Raw genomic sequence first — 21,384 nt, 5'->3', positions numbered from 1 at the left:
ATTGCTTGAATGTCACGTCTTCCACAAGGCCCACATGGCCCCCCGGGCTCCGCCATTTAAAACTGCACACCCCTTCTTCAGCTCCCTTTACCCTGCTCTCTTCCCCCCAGTATGCATCACCTTTTAACATGCGAAATACTTTACTCAATTACCGTCTCTACTTATTTATTGTATTTATTGCTGGCCTTCCTTCAGGAGGACAGGATTTTTGTCTGTTTGGGTCTATTGATATGTCTGGGGCTAGCACCGTGCCTTGTACATCTTGAGAAGTGAATACATTTGTGTTGAATGAGTGAATGGTGATCTCATTGCAGGCTTCGAGGATGCAGAGCACTCCTTCCTTGTCACATTCTCTGTTCTGGCCCCAGAAAAATGCACATTATACCAAGTGTTCAATAGGAAAATAACTATCTACCAGTTCAGAGTCTGCACCTAGGAGCCCCACGTGGGGAATGCTATAACAAGTTTTCAAGAAAATAATCTAGAATGAACGGCATGTATGCGTCAGTTACAATGTCAGTGGATGCCACAAGGCTGTCATCTCCTTCTTGTAGTTAATCATCTGATGGATGAACAGTTAAGCGATTGATTGGATAATACAGACTACTCTAACAGGGAAAAGAGGAGATTCATCAGAAGCCATTAATTCAAGCTAGTGAAATAACAAGTATTGTTAAGCATCTCCTACAACTCTTGGTTTCTCCAAAACAAGGGAGACAACTGACTACCATCAAAAACAACCAGGAGCCAGGACAGTATTCTACATGCATTTCTGATTTCTCATGCTCAAATGTCTGGTAATTTTTTTTTTTTTGTGGTTAAATGTTTAAGTTGAATACCAAAGGAAGGATGTTTCAAATAAATCATGCTACAACTAGGCAGACAACTCAAACTCTCCATTAGCTTTTCCCCTGAAGCAAATTCTTAGTTTACCTCATGGTGCTGTTAGCAGGGCAGAGGACAGTAAGGAGGGGAATTCACGACGCAGACTGGATATGAAATGAGACACTTCACCTCAAATCATTTAAAATAATTACTACAGGCAAGAGCAGATCACTTTACGATATTACAGAATATTTTAGGATCAATTTGTGAAAAAGACACTGAATCGTCAGATTTCACACTTGAGTAGCTCTTGAAGATTACCTCGTCTAATGATGACCGAGTCCTCCCCTGGTTAGTTTGTAGATGAGAAACCTGGGATGAGAGGTGAAGTGACCTGTCTGCAGCTTTTATATCCAGGCAGGGAGCTGAAGCTAGAGCTCAGGCCTCTTAGATATTTCCATTATGCTCTGCTGTCCATTGTTCTCATCTGTGCAATTTTTAACTATCGGCAATGGCTGATCTCTTAATTATGAGTCAGGGAGACACATCACCTAGGAATTATGATCTCTGCGCTCTGAGGAGAAAAGTTTAAATTAAGAAAATAAAGCTGTACTGATCATGCCACAGTATTGTCAGTGCCGAAAGGAATAGTTCTCATTAGAAACTGAACTAAGATGACCACTGATTCATTAGCAGATCCAAACTCCTCAGTCTTGCACCCACAGAAGTTTCTCTCCCTCTGGACGTTTAGTTTGATGCGCCTTACAATGACCTTCGTGCTCTAATCAGGTCAATTTTCTTCTTTTCTCATTTAGTTTCTACCTCTGTGACTTTTATCCACAGCTTTCCTCTTTATTGAAACGCTTTCCAGAGTTTTCTACCAGTTTGCAATGATCTCTTAAGTCCAAGATATTTCAAAACTTGTCTTCTCTCTACACTCTGCCCTCACTTAACCAGACACAACTCCGTGTATTCCCACAGGCCCCAACCTTTTCGAACTCGGATCGGCATGCCCTCACTTAACTGGAGGCCAGTCTGCTGAACAATTTCTGCTATCCAGAACACAGAACCAAGAAATAAACAAAAATCCTCTAATCCCAAGACCAAAACAAAACAAAATAAAGTGAGATTCAAGTGACTTTACTCACTGCTAGTGCCACCTTATCCATTAGGCACAGTGGGCACAGTGGCCAGGGCCCATAAAACTTGGAAGGGCCCACAAAAATATTCTATATATATATATGTATATGTATATGTATATATATATATATACTTATATATACATATATATACTTATATATACATATATATATACTTATATATACATATACATATATATACACATATACATATATACACATATACATATATATACATATATATAAGTATGTGTGTGTATATATATATATATATTTTTTTTTTTTTCTTTTTTTTTAAAGTAGGCTCCATGGCCAGTGTGGAGCCCAACGCGGGGCTCGAACTCACAACCATGAGATCAAGACCTGAGCCATGACCAAGAGTTGGACACTTAACCAACTAAGCCACCCAGGTGCCCCTCTATTTTCTTATAAAATCAAAACAAAGAGACCTTTCAGGTCAAAGAAAATGTTTTGTCATTACTCTTGTTTTTAAAGATTTTATTTGATTTCATTTTTATTTATTTTTTAGGTGGGGGAGAGCCAGAGGGAGAGAGAGAGTATCTTAAGCAGGTTCCACGCCCAGTGCAGAGCCCGACTCGGGGCTCCATCTCATGACCCTGAGATCATGACCTGAGCTGAAATCAAGTCAGATGCTTAACCGACTGAGCCACTCTGGTGCCCCTAAGGATTTTATTTTTAAGTAAACTCTGTACCCAACGTGGGGCTCAAACTTACAGCCCTAGATCAAGAGTCACATACTCCACTGACTGAGCCAGTCAGGCGCCCCAAGAAAATGTTTGAAATGCCAACAATTGGAAAATAAAATTCTGATTTTTTTTTTAATGGAGGAAAGGGCCCATGTTAATCATAATGTGGCCCTGTTCACAGGAAAGCTCTTCCAGCTCTTGCAGCCTGGTTACTTGACAAACAACTCGTGAGTCCCAGTGGTTGCCTTTTTTAGCTCACAGCTGACCACAAGTGGCAAATGAGAAAAGTGGGAACCATCAGAGGTAGGTAGGCTAACACAATGCAATGCGATTTTGCAAGTCACAGCTAATAGCAAAACCATTAAGAACAAGAAAAGGTACAAAAAACAAAAACAAAACAAAACAGGGCACACTGGACCTATTTCATGACGACCTGCACAGAGCTGTAGACATTCCAACAGTTCCTGCTGTTACTCCTGATATTACTGACCCACGTGCATATGATTTGTAATGATGATCCTTATTCTCTAACACAGTTCAGATACCAAAAAGGTATGTAGCAATTTTTTCCTCTTAAAAAAGGCTAAAGTATAAGAACAGATATTTAAAGAGGTTAAACTTTCATCATTTGAAAATAAAGCTTTTGATTTCTTACTAATTCCTATTTTTGTCTCCAGGGAAACGGAATATGCCACATGAAGCCTGAGATAAGTAACTGTACACAAAACATATCCTTACATTTCCAAGTATCCATTAGTGTGTAAATAATAAAAATTTGCTAATTCTGGCATTCTGGCGTTGAGGCATCCTTCACCATCTCTCCTCATTGCTTCAGAGCTGGAATGCCTTACTGTGGCACAATGGCCCTGATAACCTTCTCCCCCCCTTCTACTCATCTTTCAAGACCAAGATCAAGAACTATTTATGGAACATTAGCAGATTTTCTCAGTAAAATGGACTGTGCTTTCCTTTATATTCCACTGGAACCCACACCACTTATAAAACTTAACTAGATATATCATGTTTACACATCTCTCTCCATCACTGGATTGTGACAGGGATACTAGTTAGACTCAGTTAACTAAAAAAACAAAACAAAACAAAACAAAACAAAACCCTTCCTAGGTGGAAGAACTAGAAAGAAGCTTGTAGCTATCCTTGCCCCACCCCCGCAAGGCCCAGCACCTACTTGTAGGAGTAACTTTCAGGGCTAAGGTTGCCAGATAAAGACCCAAATATGCCCCAAACACTGCATGAGATATACCAAAAATTATTTGATATCTTTCTGGAATTCATATTTAACTGGGTGTCCTTTATTTGCATCTATCAAATCCAGCAACCCCACTCAGAGCAGATGCAGCCCCATACCAGGGTGGATAGGGCTTGGTGAGCGAAGCGTGGGCTAAACGTTAACTCTCAATTGTCACTTGACCTTGTACACACTTTGTTCACCAATTGCACAACCGAACAGGTGGTCCTGGATTATAAGCTCTTTGAGGGCAGGTACAACGTCTCACTCACCCTTTATTTCTACAGTGTGGAACAAATGCTTATTAAGTGCACATCCCAGGATAAGCATAGATTCTATAAAGTAATATTTCAAACTTGCATGTCAAAAGAAATATTTTTGGATGGGGAAAAAACCCTTCCCATTGCCCTTCCGTGGAACTTAATACAACTGTCACCATCTACCTTCGGCAACCTTCGTCACACTGGCATTCCAGCATCATGAGTTCCTACTGGAAGCACAACACTGAGCTGAATGCCAGGTGGGTCTCCGAGGACAACTGTGAGAGGCATGAGACACTTTCACACTTTTCCTCTCAGGATCACAGGGCGTCTTACAGACCAGACCTTAAATTAAATCAGCCTTACAAGAAAAAACAAGGTTAAAAAAAAAAATTACATATAGACAAGCTTAGAGACAAAGGACATTCATTTAACCCTGTTAAGCAAACAGCAAATCAGTTGGAAGGATTGGAATTAAAGAATTTTGACAGTTATATGCTGCTAGTTAAAAATGAAAACAATAGTATACACATTTTTTCTTTTTTCCTGATTATAAAGTAATAAATGCTTACTGTCAAAAATTTATAAAATATAGGAAGCAATAAAGCAGAAAAAGAATCACCTGAAATCCTACCATCTAGGGTACAGCAGGTGCCTTTAAGATGGGGAAATAATAGAACTTCCTTTTATTTCTATTTTTGATCGCATTCTTCAAAAAGTTTCCTTTTTTATGTTTTAAAATGAACATCATCATAATAAAATGAACATCATCTTATAGAACAAGAGATGTAGTAAAATGTTGGGAGGATAAGCTCAGATTTTTTTTTTTTTTACTGGTAAGGGTACGCATTCAAAAAGCTGGGGGTCGCTGCTATAAAGGCAATCATTAGAACACAATTTTGGCATTACACCCCCTCACCCCCAGTCCTTTTTCTCCTTGACTGAAATCCACTCGGAGAGTAACTCGGGATTAAGTGAAAGGTGACTTGACAGTTATGCAGGCAGTTTCTGACACAGGTTCAGTTTATATAGACAATGGGTCACTAGCTGGGTGGCCAGAGTTTTCCATCTGACTGTGGTCACCTAGATATTTCTCTCTGTCCTCCCTTCCCAATATTGCCCCTCTTATTTTGGAAACCGGCCCCCTTCTTCCGCTTGCTCCAGGGCTGGCTAAGGCAGGCAGGTGCTGCAGGGAGCAAGAGGGCCGGCAGAGAAAGCTGCTATGTTCTCTCTTCCGGATTTCTAGGGCTGGTTTCTTCAGCAGCAGCCATGTGGAGCCGAGCTCCTTTGATATGGGTTGGTTGCTTTGTTGGTTTTATATATTTTGTGTGTGAGGAAAGACAAGAGTCAGAGTTTTCTTTGATGTGAAAAATAAATTAATAACTGAGTTGTGCTTTGCAGTTGACGGAGAACTACAATAAACATTTCTCTTATTTAATTCTCACATTCTCAACTTCAATATTTCTATTGTTCCTATTCTAGAAAAGTGAAAATTGAGGCTCCAAAGTAACTGGATTCTAATTCAAGTCTTTGAATTCTAACTCCCGTGCTCTTATTTCACTGCCAATGTTAGTTCTATGTGTAGTTAAGACCCACCATCTTCAAAAATACCCCATTTGTAGTAAATATCATCATCCACATAGCCTAACTGGTTTAAAAAAAAAAAAAGGAAAGAAAAGAAAAGAAAAGGTGGAGCTGCTCAGATTGTCTGGAGCCTGCCTGTGGAAGCCCTCTTTCCATTCCCCAATGTGAGGGGTAAGGAAGGTTGTCAAGATGAAGATGTGACCAAGTAGTGACGGTAGACCAAGCAGTGACTTAAAAAGATCAAGACCTTGTTCCATTTACACCCCAATAACTATCAGAATATTGACGGATTGTTCTGGACCTTTTGTAAGATTTCTCTTACTGGCTCTTCTTGCCCAACAGTTGTTATGCCACACAGTATAAAGCCCTAAGAAATCTCCAAAGATCTATGTACTTGTTTCAGGGACAAGAAGGCAGGAGAGGTGAGAGACACTACTCTGGTCCACTGTGAGGTAGGAGAAAAGGAGAGCTTTAGTCACAAGCAACAGGTGGCTGCAGGGAAAAAGCAAGTAGGTGGGCCAGTCCTTGGAGGCTGAGGATAAACATAACAGGTAGTGTCCTCAGGGAGCTGACAATGGCCAGAAGCCCTGTTCCTCCCTCTACTCCTTACCCTGTTGAGCCCTGAAATTCCTGTCTCTGTTTCATTCTTCATTTATAACAGGGATCTCTAATTCTCAAACCAGAGTACTTAGGATGCTTCTAAATTCCAGCACATGGGAGATAGGGGCATACTTATTATTTTTCCCTCCGTAATGAGAATGAAGGAAGTTGCGCCTGGGCACTCCAGGCTGGAACTCCAACACACTTTCTGATGATCTGCTACATATAGGAGTTGCTTTCTTTAGTTTTTCTGTCATACAGGCTAAAAAGAGTCTGTGGACTGGCACCTCTTTTCTTTAAAAATAAACAAACTGGGAAATACATTTCTAGTTCCATACAATAGCCTTAATGAAATATTAGACCCTCTAAGAACTTTGAAACAGCCACAAAACAGGAACAAACAGAATCTGAGATGGTCAACCCTTGGCCCCAAGCGATGGGAATATTCAAATCAAGAGAACATCCGTTCTCTTTTCGAAGATGTTAGGATAAGACTCTATACATCAATCCTTTACAAATGACATGCTCTGTGGACAATGGCAGGTTCCTACTTTTCAGTAACCCCACGCTTTTCACAATAAAGCATCAGGTTTAGCCTTCTGTGTAGTCCCCAGGTTTACAGAGGACTTCACTGTACATTATCTTCGCTGGCCCTCAATGGGGTAGGTAAGGCAGGGAGAATTACCTCCATTTTACAGATGAAGAAATACACAAAGATAGTAAGGGACTAGTTCAAAGTTGACTGAACTAACACTCAAACTCAGGTTTTCTGACTCCAAGAGCAGTTCTGCAGAGGGGGTCCTCACAACAAGATTCACTAAAATCAACACTTCTAACACTGACGTCATGTTGCAATAATATATTTATGGCAATGGGGCTCAACGAAGACATTCTGGCAGGGATAGAGTATTGTGTCTCAGCCCCATTAGCAGTTCCCCGATGACTAAACTTTAGATATTTAATTTTGAATTAGCTGAAAATGGTGTATACATGTCTTATAATTTTTTGTATTCATTAATACCTATTATAGATGCACTCTACCAAACCAAAAACCCTATTTTGAAAACATGTTTTTTTTTTAAAATGTGTGTCTGTTTTTATTTATTTATGTACTTGATTTATTTTTTAAGTAAGTTCCCCACCCAACGTGGGGTTTGCACTCATGACCCTGAGATTAAGACTCACATGCTCCACCGACTAAACCAGCCAGGTGCCCCTGAAAACATGGTTTTATTTAGCAGGTATCTGTAGCAATGTTTTATAAAAGGACTCACCAAATTTCTTGCACTACTTTTTATGTATCTGAAATCATCCTACATATATATATGTGTGTGTATATATATATATATATACATATATATACACACACATATATATATGTCTCAAAGTTATATATATATATATATATATTCGATTTATATAGAACTTTGAGACAACCTACTATACTAAGCAAAGTATAGAGAATTTTATAAAATACAGTAGCCATCTAATGTCACTGACTGAATAAATGGAAAAACTGGGCCACTAAATTGTCAACCATCATACAGCTTTTCTTCAACAAAGCAGTCCAATGCACAAGTCATCACATCAGTGATTACGACTAATGTGTCTGGCAGATTGACTACACCTCTTTCCTAAAGTGGTTACACATCTTATTGAGTCATATTGTAGTCATTAGCCAGAGTTAATTTTGAACAGATAGATGGGGAGATACTCATGTTTAGGCCTGCACGATTTGGAGTCTCTTCCATTATCTGCTTATTTCGCTGAAGCAACCCAAAGGCTGAAGAGTTGCTTAATATTACCAAGACTTCCTAACAACATCTCTGAAGTAAGACTGTACTCAGACGTCGTGTCAGGATTACACGAAGAGCAATCTTGTCCAGGGACTGGTGATGTTAAAACAAAATCCATGGGACAAACAGATACACCTGCCCGAGTTCCCACTTGCAGCTCACTACAGTTTTTTATTGGTACGTGATGCCAGTCCTGGCTCTAAACCCTACTTCTTTCTTATCAGGTAATATTCCTAGGTGCCAGAGCAGTGAGGAAGTTGGTTTTTTCCAACAACTTTTACTTTACCTAAAACTCTAACAACCCCTAGGTCTGAATTCTCCTTCAGTAATACTGTTATGAATTCAGAGTGGTCTTCTCTTGTAAGAGTTTACAGTTTCCAAAGAGTTTTCCAACTGGTATGCTGCAAAGGAGTTATAGGTGGACTAAGGTATCGGTTCTCGTCAGCCCTGGGGAAGGCTGGGTGGCACTGGGGTGGGGGTGGGGAGCTGCGCCTCTGTCTGGCTGAGAGCGGTGGCGGCCATTTACCTGACTTACCTCAACAGATGCTACCGTTTTCTATATACTATTACGCTGAGCTCAAAGAGGAATGGGTCTCCATAAATGACAAGGCCATTCTGGTGGCCACGGATGCAGTCTTCCAATGGGATTCCCCAAAGTGTCAAGTGAATCCAGCACTGAAGCAGTCAGGTTAATGGGCTTAACTAACTACTCCCGCACTTGTTGAGGAAACTGGGAAGTCATGTCATTTTAGAGCCTGAAGAGTTCCTTTGCGGGCACTTTATTTTGTCTCCCAAAAAAGAAAAAAAGAAGGTGCCAGAAGGGCCCAATGAGGGAAATAGTAAAGCTGTCGGTGCTGCACGTTGCGGGAAGATTTACCTGGCCTTACGGCTTTCCTACTGCTTCTTCCTTGACATTAAGACTAAGGCTTTCATCCTCCTGATGTTGAAAAGCACATTCTCCTCAACTTCCATAAATCTGCAAAACCTGAAAAGAGCCCCAGTGTCACTGAGTAAAAGAGCCGGCTTTAGGAATCTCACTGGAAGGAGGGGTGTCTTCAAGCCTCTCACTGCTAAGCCGGACATTTCCTAACACTGGACAAATTGTACATCCAGCTCGGGGAGGGTGAACTGCAGTGGTCTTTTACCCTCCGAGCCAATTGTTAGCTTTTCACAGGAATCAGCAGGGAAGCACATGTGAAACCTCTGTGGTGCCGGTGAGCGCCCCCATGCCTTGTGTGACTCTGCATGTAGATGAAGCCAGCCGGGGGCTTTCTGAGCCGCCGCCGGGAGTTCTCAGAGCAGCCCTTTTCTCCGGCGTGGCTCCCTGCTGGGACAGCCCTTTTCAGTGTTCTACCCCCCCTCGATCTCTTCTCCTGCACAACACAGGGCAACTTGATTGAAATAAAGACCTAGGGAACATGTTTTATTTTCTCCTGTTCAATCCATTTTAGAAAAGCTTTTAATTGGTTTTAAAAAGATGCTAAACAAAATGTGATGATGTTTTTCAGTCTTCATGAACTACAGATACCACTTTTTATACTTTCAAAGGGCTAATAAATCAATCATGAAATTAACTCTCCAGCTAAATTTAAAGCAAACCCACTGAATACCGGGTTCATTAAAAATCTATGCATTTACTTAGAAAAATTTAAAATTCAAAGAAAATTATCCTAGTAACTGAAATCTGACTTGAATTTTTAGTCCTACACTGAAAATCCAAGACCAAAGCAATCACAAAGGGAAAAAAAGAAGGCTTGTGAGCCAGTTTTAATAAGCCAATTTACAGCGAGGGAGGGGGGGTGGGGGAGGGGAGGAGGAGAAAAGAGAATATCTTGATACATAACAACATAGTGCCCCTGAAGGGATTCTTTTATTTGAGCATGTGCACACATGCACACATAATTTTTCTGTGTGAAAGCTGGAATTACAACAAATGCAATATTAAGGATTCTGTGGCTGATATGATTACTATATTGTACACATGTACAGTTCCTCTTTTTAAAGAAAAATGCCTTCAACTTCTCTGTTTTCTTGACGGTGATAAAAATAATAGTTTTCTACCACCCTAGGTGGCTCTACAACACTCAGATTCATACACTTTTAATATTTAATTGAAAACATCTGAAAAACCGACACAGATAATGGTTTGGTGAAGTGAATGCTTTCACTTTATAAAGACAAATATTCTCGCCACTGGATCAGCCTGAAAATTCTCCCTTATTCTCCTGAGAGAATACATACTAATTTAAAAAGCAAGGTGGTACAGAGAAAGCATATTTTTATTTTGTCAAATGTACGCCAACTAGATACACTGGAAACATTTACTTCCCCGGCCACTGACGTGCTCACACAGTAGGCCATCATCCAGCAGTCCAGGTCAGAGTCACCGAATTCTGATTAACGACAGGCTGGTAACCCTTAAAAGAGAATCCCCACCATTTCCAGTCACTAAGGCAACCAGATCTATCTTTGACTTCTTATATATTCCCATATCCCTCCTTTTCGGTCCTTAGAGAAATTCATCCCACATCCCTTTTTAATGATCCAATCCCTGTTTCTAGGACTTCTCCCAAGTTGGGCCATGTACCTGGATGCTCACTCCTTGCTTCCAGCTCTCCCTTTAACCCTCCTTTCATCACTTAAGCAGCTTTGCAATCACTTTCTTCTTTAAAGTATCTGTTTTATTGAGACAGAAGTCACAGAACACACAATTCACTGATTTCAAGTGTGCAATTCAGTGCTGTTTAGTATATTCACAGAATGTGCAACTATCACCATGATCCATTTCTGAACATGTGAAACACCCCAAGAAGAAACCCACACCTGTTAGCAGGCACCTCTCACTCCCCTATCCACCCCTCCAGGCCTAGGCCACCGTGAATCTACTAGATTCTGCCTCTACAGATGTGCCAGTTCTGGACATTTCATACAAATGGAATCAATCTGTGGTCTTTTGTGACTGGCTTCTTTCACTTAGCATGTTTTCACGGTTCATCCATGTTGCAGCATGTTTCAGACTTCACTTCTTTTTATTGCTGAATGATATTCCATTGTATGGATATACCATAGTTTTTGTGAACACCTGGGTTGTGCCTGCTTTTGGCTATTATGAATAATGCTGCTTTGAACATATCTACAAGCTTCTGTGTGGACATATATTTTCATTTCTTTGGGGTATATACCTAAATTGTTGGGTCATATTGTATCTTTATCTCTAACGTTTCGAGGAACTGCTAGACTATTTTCCAAAGGCTGCACAATTTTTATATTCCCACCAGCAGCGCATAAGGGTTGCAATTTCTCCATATGCACAGCAACGCTTATTGTTATCTGCCTTTTTGGTTGTAGCCATCCTGGTGGGTATGAAGTGGTATCTCATGTGGCTTTGATGTGCATTTCCCTGACGGCTAATGATGTGGAGTATCTTCTCACGTGCTCGTTGACCATTTGAAATTTATTTATTTTTGAATGTTTTCACTTTAATCATACTTTGCCAAATACAACAATACAAAATACTTAAGGCCACCAAAATGAGCGGACACTCAAAAAATCTCTTTAGAAGTTGTCTGTATTTTTTGTGGAATAAGTTGTTCATGAAGTATACCCGTATAAACTGGTGCCAGACATTGTAAGATTTAAAACATTAGGTAATGTTCCTTTCCTCAAGAATTTTACAATTATTTTTACAAAATGGAAAGTTATTCTTAAGTCTTTAGTCAAAATGCTGCAAGTGTTTTTAATATGCTCTATTTATTTCTATTGGTATCTATTTTGGATTACAAATAATTCTGTTTAAATATATGTATTTGCCAAGGTAAAGGACAAGCAGTTTAAAAAATATCATTGAAAAATAATTCTTCCTTCTCCCAATGACTTTTAGCATAAATTCTTTTTAGCTAAAGACTGAATAAGATATAAATTTATTTTTTTAAAAGATTTAATTTATTTATTTGAGAGACAGAGAGGGAGAGCATGAGCAGGGGGGAGTGGGTGGAGGGAGAAACAGGCTCCCTGATGAGCAAGGAAACAGATGCGGCACTCGATCCCAGGACCCTGCGATCATGACCCGAGCCAAAGACAGAAACTTAACCAACTGAGCCACCCAGGTGCCCCTGAATAAGATATAAATTTAAATGCCTGGAGAAAGTCTCCCAATCTAATAATTTTTAAAATGCTATATCATAGGAAAGGATTCTTTTTGTATGTGATATATATGGATATTGGGGTTATTTACTTTTTCCAGCAACTTTATTTATTTTTAAAGATTTTATTTATTTATTTGAGAGAGAGAGACAGAGACAGTGTGCCTGTGTGAGCAGTGGGAGAGGGAGACAAGCAGACTCCCCACTGAGTGGAGAGCCCAGTGCAGGGCTTGATCCCAGGACCCTGAGATCACGACCTGAGCCAAAATCAAGAGTCAGATGTTTAACCGACTGAGCCACCCAAGCGACTCTTCCAGCAACTTTATATTTATCTATTTATATACTTATTGCAGGAATCAGAGAAGGGAAAAATACACCCAGTTCTCTAACTTCAGCCTTAGGACGAGCTAATTCCCAAATACCGGGAATGATAGTTTATGGAAAAATGATTACAAAATCCTTACAGTGCATATATGCAGTAAATTTTCAAGGCTGTTGTACCTTATGTTTCTTTTCACTATTCTAGAAATACAAAAAAACAAAAAAATCCCAGAAAATCAAGACAAGTCCATCACTTTTAGTTCTAACACACACACACACACACACACACACACACACACACACACACACAATTTTAACTTAAATTAAAAAGCAGATTCATCAACTTAACAAGAAATATTTTCCATACAGCCTAGTTAAAATCTATAACTTCAATACAAGATTCCCATACAGACATTAAGATGTTTTTCAAGTTAATGCTTAACCTCTTTGTATCTGTCTTTGGCATTTCTTGAAGGTTACAGCACACAAAATCAATCAAGAGAATTGGTGTCTTGTGTCATAGCCAAACATGCTCTGGCAGCCTCTACGTAATTAACATATTTAGCCAACCCTCATAGATTACTTTTAAATGTGTTATCAAAATCACCAGTCTCCAGTAGCCACATCAGTAAAAATGCAACCACATGAACAAGGATCTGGCTATGAACTCCCTCCTCAAAAGTGCCACACGACACAAGAGACATAACTCAAGCTTCACTGTAAACATTTTTTAAAAAGAAAAATCTGCCTACAGGAAATAAATATCCTCAAATACAATTTCTTAGGAAAATCTATCCGATGATAAATGAAACAAATGGGAATGTATATTCCATCCCTTCTACATGAATATCATGATCTCTCATGGGAGATGCAGGTGGCTAGGGATATGTAACATCCTGGGAAATTTACAGAACAACAAAAACAGAACACTGATCGAAACTAGGATTTGGGGGTCTTCGGAAAGGAAACTTCTCTGTTAAGAAAATCATTTACCTTAAAACAGAAGTCCAGACCAGATGACTTTTCCAAAGCCCCTCAACAACAGAATTTTACGTTAATGATCACTTGCTTAGTTAGCAGCTTATATGCACCATTATACGCAATATACTGGAAAAATTCTGTGGAAATGTTCCTTATATTATTTTTACCTGAGGAGGTGCCTTTTTGAGTAGCACGAGAAGAGCCTGTAATACCAGATTAGAAAATCGAGGGCCAATAGGGACATAATCTGGAACAGAAACATTGCTGTGTTTTAGGGATTCGATACACATATGCACATATTCCAAACATTCAGATTTTTCTGCATCAAGAGTAAACATAGTCTTAAGTAACTGTCATGCAACTAACGATAATTAGAAGAATAGTATCTCCAATAACTGAAAGGCTTAAAACATTATGTAAGAACTCACATCTGTAACATTTTTTAAAAAGCTTCTAAATATCCATTTTGAGTTCAGGTAGACATCTTTGTCTAATATTCAGAGACAGTTTATTTTTTTGTTGTTTTTTTTAATGAAGAAAATAGCCAGGTGTATCTACCAACCATTTCCAAGAAATTACTGCAAACCATGGTAATACAGTAAGCTCACAGGCAACAAAACATACTAGAAAATGAGTAGAGGGGGAAACAGCAATTAATAATGTAAGTAAGGTATTAAATATAACTGAGATGATGGTAAAGTCACTAAGAATGGTCCTTGGTTGGTGAAGAACAGAGAACTTTCTATAACTTTCTGTTAAACTTCTACTAATCCTTCAAGATTCAGCATAAATCCAGCTTTCTCTGAATAGTGCATACGCATGCACCCTTGCCTTATGCTTAGAACTACCTTCAGGCACCAGCCCTCTGAAGTCAAAAGTGATCTTTCCCTTTTCCGAATTATCCAGAACACAGGGCACATTCTACTTTGCAATAATTTTTACCAATATATGTTACAACACCAGCATGTTACTTATTTTTTCTGAGAGCCTAATAATTCTAGCAGAGTAGTAAGGGCTCAGCTTACTTTGTTGAATAAATGAACAAACAAGTATAGGTAATAACTATTCATACAAGTGAAAATATACTCGGAGGGCACACATTCCTGACACAGTAGTGTTGCTATGACCACACATCTCAATTGTGTTTAGATAAAGGAATTTACACAGAGCTATGAGTTTGTGCTTAAAAGCTTTTAAAGAAATAATCCTATAAACTGGGCTGAAATGTATCAAAAACAGCAGACCAAAAACCCCAGGTCACTAGATAAAACTATCAAATTAAGAAGACCTCAGATACACCTTGTTATATATAGGTACGTCTTTGCTTTATAACAAACATTGCCTTAAGAAATAAAAATAAATAACAGAGGACCTAAAGCAAGTCTGAAAATCATGAGGAAAATGTGGTAAGAACAGTTAACTTCGAAATCACTACTACACCATTTTGGATAGCTTAAGAAGGGATTACTCAGGTGTTGGGTGGTATTTTCAGAAGTTTATGAAGTCACCACATGGGTTCAATTTCAATACAGTGATCACAGCATCCCGAGTCACTATTATAATGCATTTATTCCAGATGTATCTAATTTTTGCAATGAAATAAATGTAAGTAACAACACTTTTCTGGCATGTACTGGGAGATTACATCTTACGAGTTGCACGCAGGGACTGTCCTACTATTCATCTTTGTATCTGGCAGCAGTGCATTTCAGCATAAGAAATGGTTAATCAATATTTTAAAAAAATTTTTTTAACTATTGTAGAGCACCTGTAACTTTCAGAATGTTTTCAACACTGTTACCCCACTTTTGTCTGCACAATTACTCTATGGGATAAGTAAAGAAGGGAACACAGTCTCAGTTCTTATAAAACAGGTATATTTTATTTGCAAAAATTAGATAAACCTGGAATAAATGCATTATAACAGGGACTCGTTCTTATAAAACAGACTGGGATACAAGAGAACTTGTAGCTTCTCCCAAGTGTTATTTCACTCCATTCATAAGCCCGTTTTTCCCTTAGTTCTATCAAAGTTCCTAGCTGGAAACTCTGGGGTACAGGCAGTCCAGAGGTACTAAATAGCAAATATATCCATCAATGGAAACTACTGATCATTTATTACGGGCAGAGAACTCTGTGCAAGAAAGAAAATAACGTGAGGTGTGGGCCCTGATGGGAAAGCAGTTCATAATGGAGTTATGGTCGTAAGGCATATCTAACATGAAGATCATCACTGACTTCAGCTATAACAGGTAACATAACTCCCTGTAAGACAAAGAAAAGTATTTCTATTGCCTTATAGTTTATAAATACCCGTTATTTTTCTCTTGCAATTTGTGAGACATTAGTGTAATGTGGCGAAGATAGCACAGTGGCAGAAATTATGACTCACCAAGTAGTCTTTCAATGTCATCCACAACCACACAGCTAAGCTGGGATTTGTACGCATCGTCAAAGATCTGGAAGAAAGTAAAACCATTTATTATCCCAGTGCTCTCCATAATTATGACAATTTCCAAGAAGATGAAATTTAGTTAATTCTTGAGCAATGCCTAAACAAAGCACAATAGAAAACCAATATTTCAGACTCTACTATGTTAGAATTTAACAGATACTAGGATTTTGGAACTAAGAGTTCTTACAAGTTAAAAATGAGGAAATTGAGGCCCAAAGCAGTTAAATGACTTGCTCAAGACAACACAACTGGATCTTGGCTGAGCAAGAAGAAGGGTAATGCTGTTTTCAGCCTCACCAGCTGGACGTGTCACACCTGCCCATGCTGAGGAACCGCTGGTCATTAATCAACTGACAAATCCCATCAAATGTATCACAATGGTCTCTCCTCCTATGTCAGGAGCGCGACTTCAGTGTTGTGACCCAAGAGCTAGCTGAAGCCACAAGGGATGGGTAGAATAAAACCGAATGTCGTTTTATTATCGATAAGAATTGCGGCCCTGTTAAGCAGGAACAACACTGAGAGAACAGAATCCTGTTCATGCAAATCAGACCATAATGGTCAAAATGTTCACAGAAGAATTAAAGTTGGTTATAAAGGATCAGATAGATGTATCTTTAGAACCAGAAAAAAGATAATAGTACACTGTCTTAAGATAGTGAAAGAAATGCAAATTAAAGCAAGCAGTAAAGGAAGTTGTTATATCCTGACAAGGATGTGGCAATTTCAAGCCAGACAGAAGATTTAATTTATGTATAAGTTGGATGTAAGTGCCCACAGCCTTGGGACCAGCCTTTTCATAAATGTGGGGGTTCCTACCCTAGTGACTATAACCGGGGTTCAGGGCACCCCACAGATGTCAACGGTAAGAATTAATTTCTGCATCCCAGCCCAGTCTTTCTGGTTGATAAATAACCTCAGGGCACCAAGATGCTAACCACCACTCCACACATCTTGCTCGGGGTGGCATGATACTCCTTAGTGGTTATCTTTTAACCATAGATAATTAAGTATTAGGCACAGAAATAAGGTAAATCAAGTCTTCAGTATTAATATTTTTTCATATTAAAGACAACTTATATATGCCTGGTCTCAAAAGTATTTGTAACAATTAAGAAAATTTACCATATCAAGATTAATAGATTAGCCTTGCTAGTTCAATTTAAAATATACTGTTGAATAATTCATTTTGATAAGTTTTTATGTTGGAAGGCAAAAGATAACTTTAAAATGGTAAAGGTAATCTAAGATTCACCATATATATATTATTAGTTGTATTTTAATTTATTACTAAACAAATTATAGTTATTTTGAAACTCAATGTTTTGTTTGTTAGACAAACAACTGAAGTACTTCAAAGAGAAAATAAAACATTTTAAATGTGTAAGTATAGTTTAAAATATTTAAAGAAAAAAAAAATAAAATATTTAAAGAAATTTAATTAAGTTGTAAAAGTCCCCTTTTAAGGAACTGCTAACCTTCACTAGACCTACAAATAGAATAAGAGATGTAAAGGGATTTTTTAAAAGTTTGTTTTCTTTTGTGTTGAAAAACTAGGTTTTAAATTACAAAATTTTAATATGCTCCCTTTCATTGTTTAAACCTTAAATTAGCTATACATGGTCTTTTTTACCCTCAAAAGCCACCCTTAAAGATGCAAAACAAAAACATGGCAAAACAAATCGACTCAGGTTGGCAATCCAGATAATAAGTTCCTCCCAACACACTATCTGTTCTTTAAGGAAGGAATTGTCTTCCTCGGTATTATGTTTTCAATGTCCTGACATGGCACTGGTGCTTAACAACTGTCTCCTGTATGTATGCGTGAAAGAAAGCCTCTGCTGCTTTCCTTTGCACCATCCCCTTTACCCCTCAGTCACTCTCCTATACTGTGTAAAAATCCCATTTACCCTTTCTCCCCATTGGATTGTGAGGTGGATAAAAACTTGATTCATGTCATCTCGAGGACCTGGCACAGAACAGTACTTGCCCAGTGAATTCAGCGGTTGAAACAACACAAGTTCTAATTCCATCTTGCCATAAATCACTTGTCTCTGCTCTGCTCTGGTATAGCATTTTGTATATTGTGTACGTATTAAGGATTCTTTACACTCTTCCTTATATTATACTAGAATATAAGCCCTCTGAAGGCAAGTACTATCTTAATTATCGACGTATCCTCAAATCAATTAATATAATGCCTTATCATAAAGTAATCAATAAATATTGACTGCAAGAATAAATAAGCATTTCATTTTATTTTGTTTGTTAAAGATTTTATTTATTTATTTGAGAGAGAGAGAGACAGAGAGAGAGCGAGTGCACAAGCAGGGGGAAGGGGCAGAGGGTAGAAAGAGAAGCAGATTCCCCACTGACCAGGGAGACCACCTGCAGGGCTCGATCCCAGGACCCTGAGATCATGACATGAGCCCAAGGCAGACGTTTAACCGACTGAGCCACCCAGACCCCTCATAAATATGCATTTTATATTCAAGCAGAAATATCAAGTGAGTATAGTTGGAGACGTATGACTGAAGTCAGGGTATGGAGCTCACCCTCAGGGCAATGACTGCTGAAAGCACGCGAGGGGAAGAGAGCTCAAGGAGAAATGGCAGAGATAAAAGAATAATAGGCTAAGTACCAAATCTTGAGTGTTACTCTGTGCAGTCATTCAACAAATATTTTCAAACTGCTGTTATGTGTCAAGCATTAATGAAGGCAATGGAGAGAGTAATGAATGAGACAAGTATGATCATAACTCCACAAAGCTTGGAGTGGGGGAAGCAGGTCACAGGTAACCATAACAAAGCATGACACTACTATGTTGGAGGAAATACGAGATGAGACAGTAGTCCTTGGGGATACCCCCACACATACTGGTTCTCTTTCTAGCATGTGGTAGGATTGTAGTTCCCGGCCCCCTCTCAAGGCAGGGACGACTACAGGGCTTGCTTCCACTAATGAAATACAACTGAATATATATATCACTTTCTAAAAGGAGCTTTAGAGCAACTGCAATGATTCACCATATTCCCTTTATCCTGCTTCAGCTATCATGATCTCACATGTGAGAGGGAGCTTCTACTATGAGTTAGTTTGAGTCTCGGAGAAGCTACAATGAGCAAAGCTCCTCCCCTGAGCCATGAAGGCCACGTAGTATGAGCCACAAACAACCTTTGTTATGTTAACCCACTGAGATTTGGGGGTTGCTCATTATTGCAGCATAACTTAGCCTATCTTAACCGACATGGAGGATTGTGGAGTCAGTGACAGTGTCCTAAATTTAGGAAGTGGCATTTAAGTTGAGATCTGAAGGATAAACAGTGGAAAATGGGGAAGAGGGTGTTCCAAGCAGAGCACACCGAATATTAGGAGGCTCAGAGCGAGAAAATTCAGGAGCACTGCAGGAACTGACATATGGTCAATAAGAATTAAAATGAAGAGGTCTTAGTGTGGTATGCATAGGGAATGGTAGGTGAGCGATGAAGCAGAAGAGGTGACAGAAGGGCCTGGACATGGAGGGTCTTAAAAATTTCATACCAGTTGAAATTTTATTATAAAGGCAATAAAAAGCCTCTAAAGGATTTTAAATAATGGACCACCATGTCAAGTTCATGATTTAGAAACATTTTTCTGGCTACTATATAGAAAAGCATCAGAGGGGAGTAATCATTGTTTAATACTATAGAACTCCAGGTGAAAGCTAATGGTGGTCTGGAAGTGGGAAGGGGAGTAGGTGTTCCGATAAATGGATGGATTCTAGAGATATTTAGAAGGCAGAACTGAAAGGACTTGGTGATGAATAGTTGTGGTAATGAGGAAGAAACTAGAGTGGAGGGTTCTTTCTGGTTTGGCTACTGAAATAGAGGACAGAGGAGAAGCTGGTTTGGGGATGGATCATGAGTACATGTAAAGACCAGCGAAATAGGAGCCCTTTACCTCTCCCTGCACCACCCTCCCTCCCGCCCCACAAAGGGAAGAAAAATAGGACATTTATTTCAACCTCTTGATACATAATGATCAAGCTTTGAGTTGGTGAATCCAAGACAGGAGAAAAGTTTAGAAGCAGTTTCACAGTAGTTCTTGGCTATGTTTTTTTTTTTTGAAGACTGGACCAAGAGAGCAGTCAATGTGGTATCCTATGAACTCTGGTGATGTCAAGGAGTCACTGAAAATACACTTGCTCTTCAAATCATTTTTCAGAATTCTACTAAAGGCTCTGATGCAAGCATATAGCTCCGTCTGTCAGGCTGGACTAGAGTGGATTGGAGTCAGAGGGGCCCAGGATATTTGCAGTACTCTATTTTTCCCAAGTCAGCCCTTCTCCCTTCTCAAGAACAGTATAGAGCTTACTCAGCTACAGGAACCTTACTCAGGACATTGCTGGGGTCAAAACTGATGATAAACTGTACACTGTCTCACCAGTGTATCTCAGATACTGTGTTCACGAAGCCTTACAGATCACTTCATAGCTGACTGCATGATTTACCTATAAGACTTGAGAAGAAAAGTACCTATGGCAGTCATTTAATGTAGGTTTGTTTTTTTTTTTTTTTTTTTTTTTACAGACAGCTCTTAATGTACTAATTACTATCATGAGGAGAGGAGCACTCAGGGCTAACTCTCTTAACAACCTACTAACCATGACAAAGGCTGTGCAATTCCAGTTGTAACTTGACCAGTTTCAGTTGACCTGAAACTCCTTTGGGTGGCAACTCTGCTCTAATTTAAACACACACACCCCTTTCACTTCTTCCACACATAATTCTTTGCCTTACCTAGTCACTAATGTAATACAAAGTCACCACTTCTCTGGATCCTTGTTTTCGGCCTAGTCTCCTCAGCCCCTTCCATTCCTCGCCCCCTGGTCCAGGCCCCAGCACAACGTTCACTAAGAAGACAGATTTGACTGGCAAGTACATGCAATTCACTGCCAGGTGAACATCTAAGTGAGAGATTTACAGAGTGAGCTGGGAAGTTCTACCACAACTTTAGGTAGATAAACCCAAAAAAGGAGGAGATGGACCAGAAAGAAAGCTGCAGAAAAAAAGTAGAATTGTACAAACTGCCCACTCGAACTGAAGTGCCAAACTTGCCCCTGCTAACAGCACCTGGCAGACACAGTGCCTGCTCCAGATCGAATGACGCCGAGCGCCAGGGAGGCAGGTGGGCTGCAGCTGGGGCTAGTGGCTGTATGTCAAAAACTCTTTAAAAATAAATTTAAATTCAGATCCTCTCAATTAGTACTACGAATGTATGACACTTAAAGCCTTTTCTTGGAGAGGTTATCAGTTGGGGATCAGAGAAACAGTTATCACGCAAACC

At 39.2% G+C, this 21,384-nt stretch overlaps 1 protein-coding gene across 2 annotated transcripts in view; it reads right to left on the bottom strand.

Annotated features, from left to right (window-relative positions):
- NSF (N-ethylmaleimide sensitive factor, vesicle fusing ATPase) overlaps positions 1-21,384 on the bottom strand; it is a 147,310-nt gene that overhangs the window by 13,593 nt on the left and 112,333 nt on the right. For both annotated transcript variants that reach the window (XM_040640450.1, XM_040640451.1), the window contains exons 16-17: positions 15,997-16,063; positions 13,772-13,851 (exon numbers count right to left, since the gene is read on the bottom strand). In XM_040640450.1, coding sequence (XP_040496384.1) covers positions 13,772-13,851; positions 15,997-16,063 — 147 coding nt within the window. The remainder of the gene's footprint in view (positions 1-13,771; positions 13,852-15,996; positions 16,064-21,384) is intronic.

The sequence above is a fragment of the Ursus maritimus genome, unplaced genomic scaffold (genome assembly GCF_017311325.1).
Source record: "Ursus maritimus isolate PB19 unplaced genomic scaffold, ASM1731132v1 scaffold_24, whole genome shotgun sequence".
Lineage (NCBI taxonomy): Eukaryota > Metazoa > Chordata > Mammalia > Carnivora > Ursidae > Ursus > Ursus maritimus.
Note: the sequence above shows the minus strand (reverse complement) of the source record. Positions and strands in the feature narration are given on the sequence as shown.